The 13,559-nt window shown below is 36.0% G+C and overlaps 1 protein-coding gene across 1 annotated transcript in view; it reads right to left on the bottom strand.

Annotated features, from left to right (window-relative positions):
- Window positions 1-2,238: 2,238 nt before the first annotated feature.
- SLC44A1 (solute carrier family 44 (choline transporter), member 1) overlaps window positions 2,239-13,559 on the bottom strand; it is a 201,468-nt gene continuing 190,147 nt past the window's right edge. Inside the window, exons 11-13 of the mRNA XM_012638521.1 lie at window positions 9,671-9,916; window positions 7,776-7,856; window positions 2,239-4,632 (exon numbers count right to left, since the gene is read on the bottom strand). Coding sequence (XP_012493975.1) covers window positions 4,609-4,632; window positions 7,776-7,856; window positions 9,671-9,916 — 351 coding nt within the window. The 3' untranslated portion in view covers window positions 2,239-4,608. The remainder of the gene's footprint in view (window positions 4,633-7,775; window positions 7,857-9,670; window positions 9,917-13,559) is intronic.

The following is a 13,559-nucleotide window of genomic DNA, read 5'->3' as shown; positions in this document are numbered from 1 at the left end:
TGCAATACTGAAACTAAATCATTTGTCTTTTTTTACACATAAAAAATCAAGATGGTAAGGAAGAAATCAGGCAGTACAGGATTTCTATAGAAAAGAGACGTTTTCCACAGAGATTCACAAGTTTGAAAACTCTGCTTTGAAGTTTCCCATAAGAAAGATATTTTCAAAGATTTAAACCTTGGATTAAAATTGCCCTCTTAAATTAAAATATGGAGTCCAAGTATTTGGCTCAAATTTATGCAATTTGAATGAGAAAGTGTGCTATTTTAGATTTATAAGTGTATACAACATGTTTAGTTTTAGTTTTGTTTTTTTAAGTTTGTTAGCTTTAGATTTTCTCTTGGCACACTCAAGGGTCCTGCTTTTTAATAATTTGGGCTATGTGCCACTAGACAAAGATGAGTTAATTCCAAAAGCAGTCACTGTGTATGACCAGAGCCCACTTTCAAAAGGGCTAACGTGCATTCCTTAGTACGCGAAGATACATGAATATGCATTTAAAGCAAAAAGCATTCTATGCTGTGAATACAGAATACACAAATCTCTGCTTTGTGCATTTACTTATGGACCCACAATTTTCCAACATATATTCGCAGACCACTTCTTAACAACACTAGGCAAGCCGTTACAGTGCACTCCTATCTGTCAGATGGAATGTATGGAAAATAACTGCGGCAGGTGTGCTGATAAGACTCCCGACTCTGAGGATTTTAAGAAGCAGTAGAAAAGCAGTAAGGAACTTACTTATTGAAGAGTGAAAGCTTAAAGACCTTTCTGAAGGAAACTTCTCAGAGGCTATGTTAAGGCTATTGGAAAGTCCCATTTAAATGAGAAGGCTACCGATCGAAAATAAAATAAAGTGTTCAAGTCACCATTACTGGCAGCTCTGGTTTTGGAACTGATCTCAGATTTCTACTTTGTAGGCTGGGGGATCTCTTTAAATGGCCTTTAGTAGCTAGTGATAGTGCATGATGGAAATGGCTGAAGTGTCAGGGACACTGATGTGGCTTTACGAATATTTGGTGCCTGTAGTTCCTATAGTTGTTTTGAACAAGAGGAATGAGAGAGGTATCACTCTGGGTTAAAGCAGCTCAGGTCCAGGATAAAGGGGTCAACTCCTGAACGCCCCCTACTGGGGTGAAATCCTAAAACTGCTCTGAGAAGGCAAGGGAGCCCTTGGCAGACACCAAGATCAGTGGTATTAGGAAGAGATTATGATCAAGCAGCTTAATGCCCTTCACTGAAAAAAAGGAAAAATAAGAGTAATGGAGTAAAGGAAAAACTTACTTCTAGCATAATTTTTAAATTGACTCAGTTAAGTGCCTCCTCGTTAACCATTATGGAAAAAGTTTGGGGACCAATACAGTTAAGCTACTTGAGTTGCAATGACTTAGGACTTAATTATCCTATAGGATAGGATAAAAGCTTTAATCCCAAACATTAGTCGTTGCATTACATGGTTTAAAGGAACAACCAGCTTTGAGCTCTGCTCATCCATGCAAGGATTATACAATCTCAGTGCCCTAGCTAAATTGTTAACATTTTGTTACTATTTTACTGGTAAGCCTCTCATAGAAGATGGGTCTCTTGTATTTACACCGAAATATAACCTTTTCTCTTCCATATTACATTATGGCAGAGCTTATTCTTCAGGCAGGAGCCGAGAAGGTCTAAATTTTGCACTAGAGCCTTAATCATCTGATGGCAGAAACCATGACTCTCTGGTCACCACTGCCACCATTTGCGATAGAGGACCTTAACTATAACGTTAGAAATATGAATCCTGAATTTAGTTTCGAAGATCCACTAAAGAAAAAGACAAAAACCACAACACAGAATTAATGGTTTATAAAATTAGTCACGTATCCACATTTCACAGATAATTTTTTTTCTTCATCTATTCTTCTCACTTGGGCAGGAGATGGAAGCAGTGAGCAAATAGCAGTAAGGCAGCCCATGGCTAGCTGAAGAATGACTTGCAATGAATGAAAGAGGCAGCAGGAATATCCAAACATAACCTCAACACATTTAAATATTGCTTAAAAGCCTCTGTAAGGCTTATCAAATTAATCAAGGAATAAAACTCACATAAGAGTGATATTCCATATATCAAATATGTGTGTGTGCCTGTGTAATATATACGCATATTTGCATATATCTACATGGCACATGAATTTACTTAGGGGAAACGGTCTGGCAATTAATTTGGAACTCAAATGACATGGTTACACATAGATCATAATTTCTAAACACAATGTTAGTAAAACAAAATTTATTTGTAAAACAGGACCTGTTATATAAAATGGCACACAATCAAGTTATACAAAAATACAAAATTTCTTTCTGATTACAGTTCTAGTTGCAAATGATAATTAGAAAGCATTCCTGGTGGCTTCCAAATAGCTGAGATTGCGAGCATATGGAACAGGGAGCAGCAAGAGTCCATGGTGCAGGGATGTCCAAGTGAGCAGAACCTAATTCCAAGTTCAAGACTTCCATCAGGTCACTTTGGAGGGACATCTAAGTTAGCTAGCTCCTGGAATGTCTTCTGTTTTGATACCCATCTTCTACACTTTTGCCAATTCTAAATTTAGTATCCAATGTTTCTGAATGTCCAATATCTGTGTGGCTACGAAACAGATGGTGTTCTGAATTTTCTTACATGATTTGCTCTCTCACCTATTTGGACAATTGTTAGTTACATAATTATATTTATTCCATTTCAAATGATATAAAAGTGTACAGTGATACTGTCTGGCAACACTAGATGTTAGATGTTAACTTCTGGAGAATTGTTTCAAAATAGCTACTCTCAAAATGTTGGTTTCCCAGATCTTGCTAAGACATGAGCTCTTAATTGTAGTTTTTCTTTTTTAAATCCAGACTTTTATTGCAAATATTCTGAAAAATCAGAAATATCACATGAACTTTGAAAAGAAATCAAGGCATTTAGCAAATTTTAGCCTAGCTAAAGAACGCCAATATTAAAAAAAAAAAATACAATTTACCTTTTGCAGCAATTTAAAGGTCCAACCCTTTGAAAGGAAGCACATTAGCAAACAGCTGCTTATTAAGCCCTAGTGACATTAACTGTATGCATTTCCATAATACTGGTCTAACTCACTGTCTAATTCTGGGAGGAAGCAATGCTTTCTTTCAAAAGATTCTCCTTCCATGGAATGATAAAATGCTGAGGCTTTTTTTTTTTATTTTGTACAGAGCCTGTATTTAGTGCAATAAGTTTAAAAAATTTGCTCTGAAATATTTACATTAACAAAAATAGCTTTTTTTAAAAAAATTGTAACAAAAAGGAGTTATCGCATAAACAGATCATGAATTATTCTTAGCAAATTACACTTTTTTTCTTAAAGCATTCACCATTACAATAAGCAGAACAATGGAATATTAGCCATTCATATCTGGTAAGCTTCAGGAATAAAAAACAAACAAAAGCAAAACAAAACCAAACAAACCCCAAACCCACCCCCAAACAAAAAGAACATTCGCACTGGAGGATCAAAACATTAACCAATTCTTCAGTTAAACATTGTAGAACTCTGGATACTCAATGAATTGCCAAGGAGAGGAGCACCTGCCAGTGTGTTTTCAGATTTTATAGGAAGCATTTAAATAAAATGGCCATTTAACCCTAAGCCACTGACGTTCCTCTGAAGCAGAAGCCCAAGCACCGGAATTTTCAATGCTTTACGTTCCATGTTTCTGTCCCTTCTTTATTCCTCCCAGCATTACTTAATCTGCAAATCAATATACAGAAACTTAAAGGCTAAACTCGCTGGGTGCCCCAGCTTCCTTTCAAATCAGGCACACAAATGTGGGGAGGATGCTACTAAAGTCAAAAAGGAAAGAAAGACAAAAATATAAGAAAAAAGTTTGCATAAGAAAGATTATCTACCCTTTTCTTTTTTTACCTACTTTCTTTTAAAGAAGCATTAGGGTAAACTACAAATACCTGAGGAGTTGGTTACCTTTTAATGTTGGCTGACAAATGTATGAACTATTATGAAAATTCCCATATTGGACCCACTTGTATGTTTCTAAAAGTAAAATGACATGGCTTCTTTGATTGGGGGAAACTGATTGGAGTAATTCCTTATTTTCCTGAAAGCACATGCCTAGTCTTGACCCACTAGGACGTATGCATCAGTAAAATAAGACCTTGATTTTACACACACATCAGGGAAATCACCCCTGAATAAACTTTAGACAGAGAATTTGGTACAATAATTTTACCTAATTTAAATAACTAAAGTTAAAATCTCCTCTAAGTTATTAAAAATGTTAATCAGATATGAGTCTTAACATACCCATTAAGACAATTACAATTGAAAACATTAAATGACGGAAGTTGCCTTGTAAAAGCCACCCGTATGAAAGGAGTACATGTTTGACAAAAATAAGCATAAAAAAGGTATTAAATCCCTGTTCCTTTTCTCTGATTTTGGCTGATTATGTGTGTGTGTGTATATACATATACATATATATACACACATACATATACATATATACACACACCCACACACACAAATACATAGTTATGTGTATATATTGTTTTGGAATGTCAATGGGTTCCATAACCGTCGGCTAGGTTCAAGCAGAACTTGCTCCAGAAGCCTAGAAAACAAAGTCATACAGAGTACAATCTTAGACAATTACCATTAAAAGAAGATCATGAACGATGTTACAAATATACACATGGTCACAAATAGCAAATGGATTTAGAATCCTTCTCCCCTGAACCCATATTTCTGGGGCTGAAATTCTCATGAGTGGTGAGAATCAAACCTCCTTCAGGATAATCTTTGAGATGTGCAAAGCACACTTCTCCAGCCCCTGTTCCCACGGTACCCGAGTTTTCCCCTCCCTTTCCTCTTTGTAAGTTAGCAAGCAGACAGCCAGAAAATCTCTTTCCTAAACCTCTTCATCACATTTGGTAAATTTTTCTAAAGTCACTTTCAAAGAGTTACAGAAAGAACTCATAAATCTTTAAAGTTTCCTTAACTAGTGAGGCTCTCTCAAGAAAAGGCTCAAGAACAAAACGGGAAGTTCTCATATTTCATTCAATGATCCCATGTCAAAAGGGAAATTTAAAACCTCATTTTTTATAGGCTAAAAATAAGCCCTAAATTAAAATATCCCATTAAAGAGGAAGATAGACAGTGAATTCAAACAACGGCGATGTTCCCAGAGATACTGCAAAATAGGCATGATGCTCTTTTACAGACTTTTCATCTATGTGAATTAAAAGAAGCAAATACAAATAAGCAATTCTAAATTCTACCAATCCCCAAACTTTGGCGGGGAGGGGATTTCTCAGATAATTGTTTAAAAACACCTAGGAGGGATGGTGGTAGGTGAGGCCAACTCTAATCATGCACACCGTGAAAGAGAGATAAGGAAGATAAGGTATTGATGGGCTTCAAAGTAAAACTACTCTGTGAGCAACATTTCACACTTGCCTTTGGGAGAATTTTTCAACCGTTTAAAACACCACTCTTAGGGACAGGATGCTACAATGTCTGAAGTACCAGAAGAACAATGCACATAAAAGATGTATTTTGGGACAAAGCAGGGGGTTTTTGCCATTAATCTGCAAGCGATGAACTGATGAACAACATAAAATGAAAACAAAAACTAAATGAAAATTTTAATGAATTGTTTGATGTAAGTGACAATAGTTTAAAACTGACAATACTATTAGGAAAAAACTCTAAAATTTTTGGCTTCTGGTAGAATACCATATAACTGGGCAATTCTCCTATAATTATTACCTATAGGTTAGGGGTTTAGATAAGGTAGGTGTATTTGTATTCTGGTCTACCACAATTCATCTACCATTCATTAAAGAATATTACAGAAATAAATACCAATTCATGGCCAAATTAGCTTGTTCTCAACCTTCAAATATTTCTCCCTTGTTTTTTTAATATATATATTTTTTAAAGAGACAGGGTCTCGCTCTGTTGCCCAGGCTGGAGTGCAGTGGCATGATTATATCTCACTGTAACCTCAAACTCCTGGGCTCACGTGATCCTCTTGCCTCAATCTCCTAAATAGCTGGGACTATACGTGTGCACCACCATGCCCAGCTAATAGCTCCCTTTCCTTAAATGCTTATTACTGAAGAATGATTTAATGGAAGCTTGAATTACTGCAAAGACAGAAAATAGGGGAAAGGCTCGTTTATATTTTAAGATTTCAATGTGCTTTTACATTTTAGGCTTGGAATCTTTATTTCCTGAACAATTAGGACAACCAAATTGTAGAAGAAAGCAAGCCTTCCTCCTTTCTCCATGTTACCGTTGGGTTGACAGAATCTTCACTGCTGCCCTCCTTGGCCTATGTGAAGTAAGAGGGACACAGAAAGAAGGGGGAGGGGTGGTGAGCAGGTAAGGAAGGTGGCTGAGGAGATTGCTGGTGAGCTCCGCTGTGCCCACACAATCCACTTCTGCATGATGCACACTTACAATATAGAGCTCTGTGGATATTCTACATTCCTTTACTTGTGATTAGAGTGATCTGTGCTTTGGGAATCTGAACATTTAAGTCTGACTTTATAACTATTCATGCTGTTAAGAGCAACACCAAAATAGGCACTAGATGGGGTTACAGAAGAAAGAGTTTATATCTAAACATTTTGCTGAGGCTTTAATTTAGGTTGAATATGTAATTATTTTTGTCTATACATATGCATGCCCTCCCTGCCTCCCCCCAATAAATGAACCTATTTCTTTTGCTTTCATATATTTAAGTGAGCTTGTTTTATACCGTATATTTCTTAAGTTGCAAACTTACAAATCAAACCATTTTATTAAAGTGTAAGGAAGAAAGAAAGGAACGTCCTCGCCTCACACTTTTGGGCATTATATACAATCAGGTGGCATGTTGTTTAAAATTAATTGTTTAAGGATGTAGGCAATTATATAACATTTTGGAAATAAGCATGCTATTTAAAAAACAATACATTTGTAAAATAAAGAAGTAATTAGGCCAATATATGCTAGAGGCGTCTGTTGTTATGCTGCAGTGAGAATATCTATGGGAAAAGCAACTCAAGATTCTCTTAGACTGATTAAGGCGCTTTATTCAAATGAAAGTGGAGTAGGGAGATATATCTTTCTATATTGACCAGAGATAATTTATCCTTTTCACAATTAAGCTGGAAGAAGACTAGGTTGTCTTATTGAGTGGGAATGTGGGTGTTGATGGAAACAGCCTGTTTGCTACTGAAAAATAGCTTTAAGAAACAAAGAAAGTACAATATAGGCAACAGAAGAAAAAGTCAGCAAAGGGGAAAAGACAGCAATGTAAACAGAACAATATTTTAAAAGGGGGAGAATATGAGTTTTTAGCAAGTTGAAAGGAATCGCTATTATCACCTTCCAAAATGATAAAAATCAAACCGTCAGTTCAAGCGTACACCCGTATGCTCAGTCTGATTAAAAACACTGACAGTTAGAAGGAAAACAAGAGAAATACCAGTTTTATCTTAGGGACAAAACTATCATCCCCCAGCCCCCATGAGCACAAAGAGGAAGCTGTTCCTTTCAGCTTACTTTTACAGAAGGTGGTCTCAGTTGTGACAAGAATTCTGCCATCCAAGTGATGGGTAAGCACACAAACAGAAAGAGCAGCACGTCCTGCGTGATACAGATAACAAAAGCTTCTCCTGAAGAAGTGCAGTCAGTGAAGACAGAGAGAGAGAGGAAGTGAAAGTGAAATTCTTGGAGGGCAGCCACCTCCTCATCGCCACCTACCATCGGCTTTAGCTCTCTGGCATCAGCAGCGCCTCCCTTACCAGCTTCTTTCATTGCTTTCCTACTGTTTTCCACAAATTCCTGCAAAATAGGGACCACATTACGTAAATTCTCGGGTCCTTTCAGATTTCAGTGAATAGATGAATTCTAAAGAACACTGACATTTTTGACTCAATCTTGGTAAATGGATGGCCTAAAAACATAGCAATCAATAATATTTAGTATCACACATAAGAGCTGCTAAATTTGTAGAAATGGATTGCAATCCGTTGATAAAAAAAAAAATCTTCTTTCCATCCATTCACTGTGACAATCTTACTAAGGCTCCAAGAGATAATGTTAGTTCTATCTGAAAGAGAAAATATCTAACATTATTAAGAGACTATTTTCCCACACTTAGAATATCATTGTATTTGTTGTTTTATTTTTTTTCATATCAAGGTTAAATGAAACAAGAACATGTTAATCCATAAGCCTCCACTTTAAAACAACCCTAGAAGGTAAGAGAAAGCATTGATACTGCTAAGCACAAAATACTGTTTTTTACCAAACCATAAATAAGCTATTTTAAAAAAAGTCCATTTGGCCTTGACATTACTTAGTAAAGCAGGAAGACAGGGTGTATCAACCAGAATTTTTGGTTAGAAGTAGTTAAAATGAGAATATGCCTCAAAGGAAACATTTCTATTCTGTCAAAGTTTATGAAGAACTTCTTCATTAAATATCCTCACCATTCTTATAGAGAAACTGAACGGAGAAAAACTATTTTCTATTCTAAACTGTTTATCAGTGGCTTAAAAAACAAAAACTCTTCTAAACGCTTTAATCAGAGATGCTTTAGGAGAGATGCATTGCTCATATATCAAATTCCATTATGAAAATAAACAGAATTAATTTAGACATTAAGAAAATACCCAAAATTCAGTTGATATTCAGTTGAAATCAGTATCAAATAGATCAGCTAAATTATTTGGAATTTGTTATTGAAAAAGTCTATTAGCTTATTTATTAATACACTTATTTTAGATTTAACTGGATAAAACATGCTCATGAGAAATGACTTGCATTATAATGTATAATGTTTACTCTTCAATATTACCTATTTTTGAGATAAGAATATTTCGCAGCTTACTAGAAAAGTACTAGTATTAAAAAGAATCTTTAATTTGGTAGCATTTAACATTGGTGATAATAGTACTTAAACCATTTTAACATGGTCTTCAAATTTTTAAAACATTTAAACTGATGTCCTAATATAGGGAAGTTTCAGAGGCTACATAACTATCCAAATATGAATATAAATAATATCTGTGTAAAGGTTCAGATCTTGATTAATAGAAAGCAATATAGTCTACCAGTCTTGAGTCTGTTACCTCTATTCATTACAAAATGCTTTTAATTTGGCCTAGCATGTTTAAAACGATTAACTAGGGTTGACAGCAATAACATTTGGAACGATGGTGGATGAAAAAAGACAGGTAGGTAGAAGGACCTGGGAAATAAGACCTTTTGTCTTTGAGCTCCATTTCAGGAAAACTTAGAACATCAGTGGCCCAATGTTCCAATTCAAGGGCGAGAAGGCAGGTTTAAAAAGTCAATTCAAATCCAACTAATTGCAGAGAGAGAGGCAGCAGGGGAGAATGGTGTGAATTTAGGACCAACTCTTAATGAGTACGGCTCTAGCTAAGTGGATCTGAAATGGTCTCGTCCTTGCCCCAAGAAGGCCTTCTTTCCTGACTTCCCCAAGATTAACCTTATTCATTCATGAGTGCTACTGGTTTCATTTGGAACTACTCAGTTGCCTATTGCATGAATTAAATATAGAGAATGTTTTGCAAGATATCTTTACTAGTATTTTTATCCCTAAAGCAGTAGAGGGCATGTGAAGTACTTACCATCAGCACTTTATCCATATAGAATTCTCTGCCAGGGCTCCCATCATTGTATTTTGTATCAACGGCAAAACACAAGAATAATACATCCACTACCATTTCGTAAATGGACAGGAAGCAATGAGCGACTAGGAAAGCAAAGAGGCAGACGATGATCAGAGGCAGCACCCATACTGTGTAATCCTGCTGGTAGTTGAGCAGCATAATCCCAGCCAAGCCTGTGCTGCAGACTATCAGCACCTGAAGCAGAAAGAACAAAGACCACATTTAATATCTACTGTAGAAAGCCACTGTTTCTTCATCATTTGCAGACTTAAAATTGTCTTTACTATTTATAAATGATGGTTGCATAAGGCCATTCCATCTCAAATGAGGACGTATAAGCCATATATTCCCATATACACAGAGTTATACATGTATATCATATATTAATAATACTAATTTAAAAATCATACTTTATATGATTCTGATTTACATTAAAGATAATCCAGGTTTTCAAAGGTTACTCTGCTCCCTAAAACTTAACCTGTTTAGAATCAGTGGCAATTTTTAAGATAAATGTAAGCAGATTTTAGGAAAAAAATTACACACACTCTTAGCACTCAGAAGAAAACTACTGACATTTTGGGGTATTGGTATGCATTTTTCTTAAGCATTTTCACATGTATGAAATAGTTTTACATAAACAAATCATTAAAAGCTTTTCATTAATATTTATAGTGTCATTATAAATGCTTCATAAATATTTACTCAGCTATATAATTTCATTTTATGGGTGATTTAAAATTTATTTAACCATTCTTCTACTGTTGGAGATTAATATATTGTTTTCAGATATAAATAATGCTGCAACAAACATCTCTATTCTTAGAACTTTTTCTGTTTCATATTTTATTTCCCACAGAACATGTGCTAAATTTAATATAATTTGCCATGAAGTTTAGATTTGGACTATCTGTGAAGAAAGAGGTTGCCAAAAACATCTATGCTAAAAGAATAAAAGAAACAGCCAATTTGCTTATTGTCAAGAGCCACCTACTCTGATGCTTCATCATCTCACATGCAGCACTTTAAATTTTTTGAGGTTATTTTAAATACATTTTATTTCAGCTTGTCAATAACCTTATGAACGGTTTATGGCAAACATTATCATCCCCATTTTACAGACTGGGAAATATGCTCAGAGATGCTAGGCAACTTGTCCAAGGTCACAGAATAGGAAAAAGAGCAGATATCACTCAAACAATGGTCTTAGGATGCCAACTCCAGTGCTCTTTCCAGATGAAAACTCACCAAATATTTGGATCCTGATACACAGCAGTAATGGGTTATACTGGATCCTAGACACACTCTTACCCAGCCCTTTACTCGTTTGACTATGATATCAGGCTTTAAATGAAGGAAAAGAAAGAGTCCTCTAGAAGCACAGCAGCCTTTCCCTGTCTAGTGCTGAGGGCAGGCAGGCTGAGAATTCTTCTTTTGCCTTTTCCCCAATATTTATCAACATCAAAGCATCTCTCATTCACCATTATCTTAATCAGGAGTTAAAATGCATTAGATGATACACTGGTTAAGCAATAAATTGATCCTTCTCTCAGATGCTTTTGGAGAGCAAATCTGGGTCTGCCCAAGCTTTGGAAGACTCCTCCTACCATGTTTTAAGAATCTTCTCTTATAGTAACTTATTTTCTGGGGTGATTTCCACAGATGGTTAATTACATCCATGTTCTTCAACTCTTCTGGTTTCAATTTTAGAATGAGTTATTTTTTATACTCTTGAAATGTTGCACATCCACCCTATTGGAGGGCTGAGGTTCTTTATGCTCTCACCATGCCAGTAAAAGTTAAACCACATTTGAAATGGTAAAGTCAATTATAAGAAGAAGGTAGGCTCGAACGAACTAGATGTTGAGACAAAAAGCTACTGATATGGAAGGCTGGATATTGGCATGCACAACTTCAAGAACCAGTCATGTTTAGCTAAAAAATGTAATAATTACTCCCAAATATAATGAAAAGGTATCATGCACTTATTCAAGCAGAGGATACAGTAATGGTTCCCAAACTACAGAAAGTCTAGGAATGCAGATTCTTGGGCCTTAATCCCAAAGAGTCTGATTAGCTGGATTCAAGATAAAGCCCAGCAATATGCATTTGAAAAGTACCCAAGATACTGATAAAGTCCATAACCTACAACTCAAGAAGTACTTGTATATATCAGCGATCTCTGTGGTGGGATACATACCCTAGGGAGTATATTTAACAGGATCACCTGAGACTTCTATTTATATTTCTCATCTATTTAAAATTTCTTTTTTAATATGCTTTATAATGCATATATTAGTAACAGCTATACATAGATCATTAATAAATACATTGGGGAACCGTGCTCAAACTTTTTTTTCTAATAGGATGAATGATTTTAAGTGTTTAGACACTCCTAGAGGATAAATTATTGGGAATACAGTAGAAGGGTTTCATACACAGGGTAGGATGTGAGAAGCAGGAAGGAACCAATGCCAGCTTTGGAGTCAGAAAGATGCAGATTCGAATTGCAGAATTAGTACTTAGTTTAGAAACTCTGAGCAAGTTCATTTAACCATTCTGAGCATGTTTTCCCATCTTTAAAAAAGACATGATAATACATACATCCCACGATTGTTAAAATAAGCATCCTGAAAGCATTTAATGCAATGCCTGGCAATGTTCCATCCTCCCTCCCTTCCTCTCTTTCTTTCTTTGCCATCATAAGTCCTGCATTCATGATGCCCTTTCCCCATGGAATGTGCATTTTAAAAGATTTTGTTTGCCAATAAAATAGCATTTATAAGTAACAATTCACATTCTCACATTAAAAATCCAAGTCAAATAAACTGTCAACTAGAAGATACAATTTGTGTGAGAAAAGGTATTACCATAGAAGTAAAATAATTTCACACAGAAGCAAAGAAACTTGAGATTTGGGGAGTTTTTTAGGATAGGTTTACTGAGGCAAATATCAATATCTTTTAGGCTTAAAAATGCTTAAATAGCTTGTAAGCCTCTATTCTTATCTTTAGGACCCTATAGGCTAGTGATCACAGGTCACAAGCCACTAAACTAGAGTAACTAAGGGCCTTTCCAAATCGAATTCACCATTCCATAAAAACTGTTGGGGCTCCATAGAAATGGAACTTATGACATTGTCTCATTTTTTTTTTCCTTTTTAAATTCAGGGGTTTTAAATTTTGAGGTAATTGTGAATTCACATGCAATTGTAAGAAATAACACAGAGTGATTCCATGTACCCTTTCCAGGAGTCCCCAACCTTTTTGGCACTAGGGACCAGTTTCATGGAAGACAATTTTTCCACGGATGGAGGGGGACGCTGGGTGTCGGGGAGGAGGAGCTCTGGCAGTGATGCGAGTGATGCGGAGCGGCTGTAAATACAGATGAAGCTTCACCCGCTCGCCTGCAGCTCACCTCCTGCTCTGCAGCCGAGTTCTTTATAGGCCATGGACCACTACCGGTCCACAGCCCGGGGGTTGGGCACCGCACTTTAGCCAGTTCCCTTCAATGGTGACATCTTTTAAAACTATTGTACAATGTCACAACTAGGATACTGACACAGATACAGTCAAGATACAGAACATAGAACATACCCACCATCACTGGAATCATTCACTTTGCCCTTTTAATGCTACCCCTACTTCCTCCCAACCCCATCTCCAATTGGGCAACCACAAATCCATCCTCCATTTCCATAATGTTGTCACTTCTATAATGTTATATAAATGGAATCATACAGTATTAATCCTCCGGAATTGGATTTTTTCACTTGGCATAATTCCTTCAAGATTCATTCGAATTGCTGCGAGTATCAGTAGTTCATTCCTGACATTGTCTTTTATAA

Source organism: Propithecus coquereli, unplaced genomic scaffold (genome assembly GCF_000956105.1).
Source record: "Propithecus coquereli isolate 6110/MARCELLA unplaced genomic scaffold, Pcoq_1.0 Scaffold130, whole genome shotgun sequence".
Classification (NCBI taxonomy): Eukaryota; Metazoa; Chordata; class Mammalia; order Primates; family Indriidae; genus Propithecus; species Propithecus coquereli.
The sequence above is the reverse complement of the archived record's forward strand: the minus strand, read 5'-3'. Positions and strand labels throughout refer to the sequence as shown.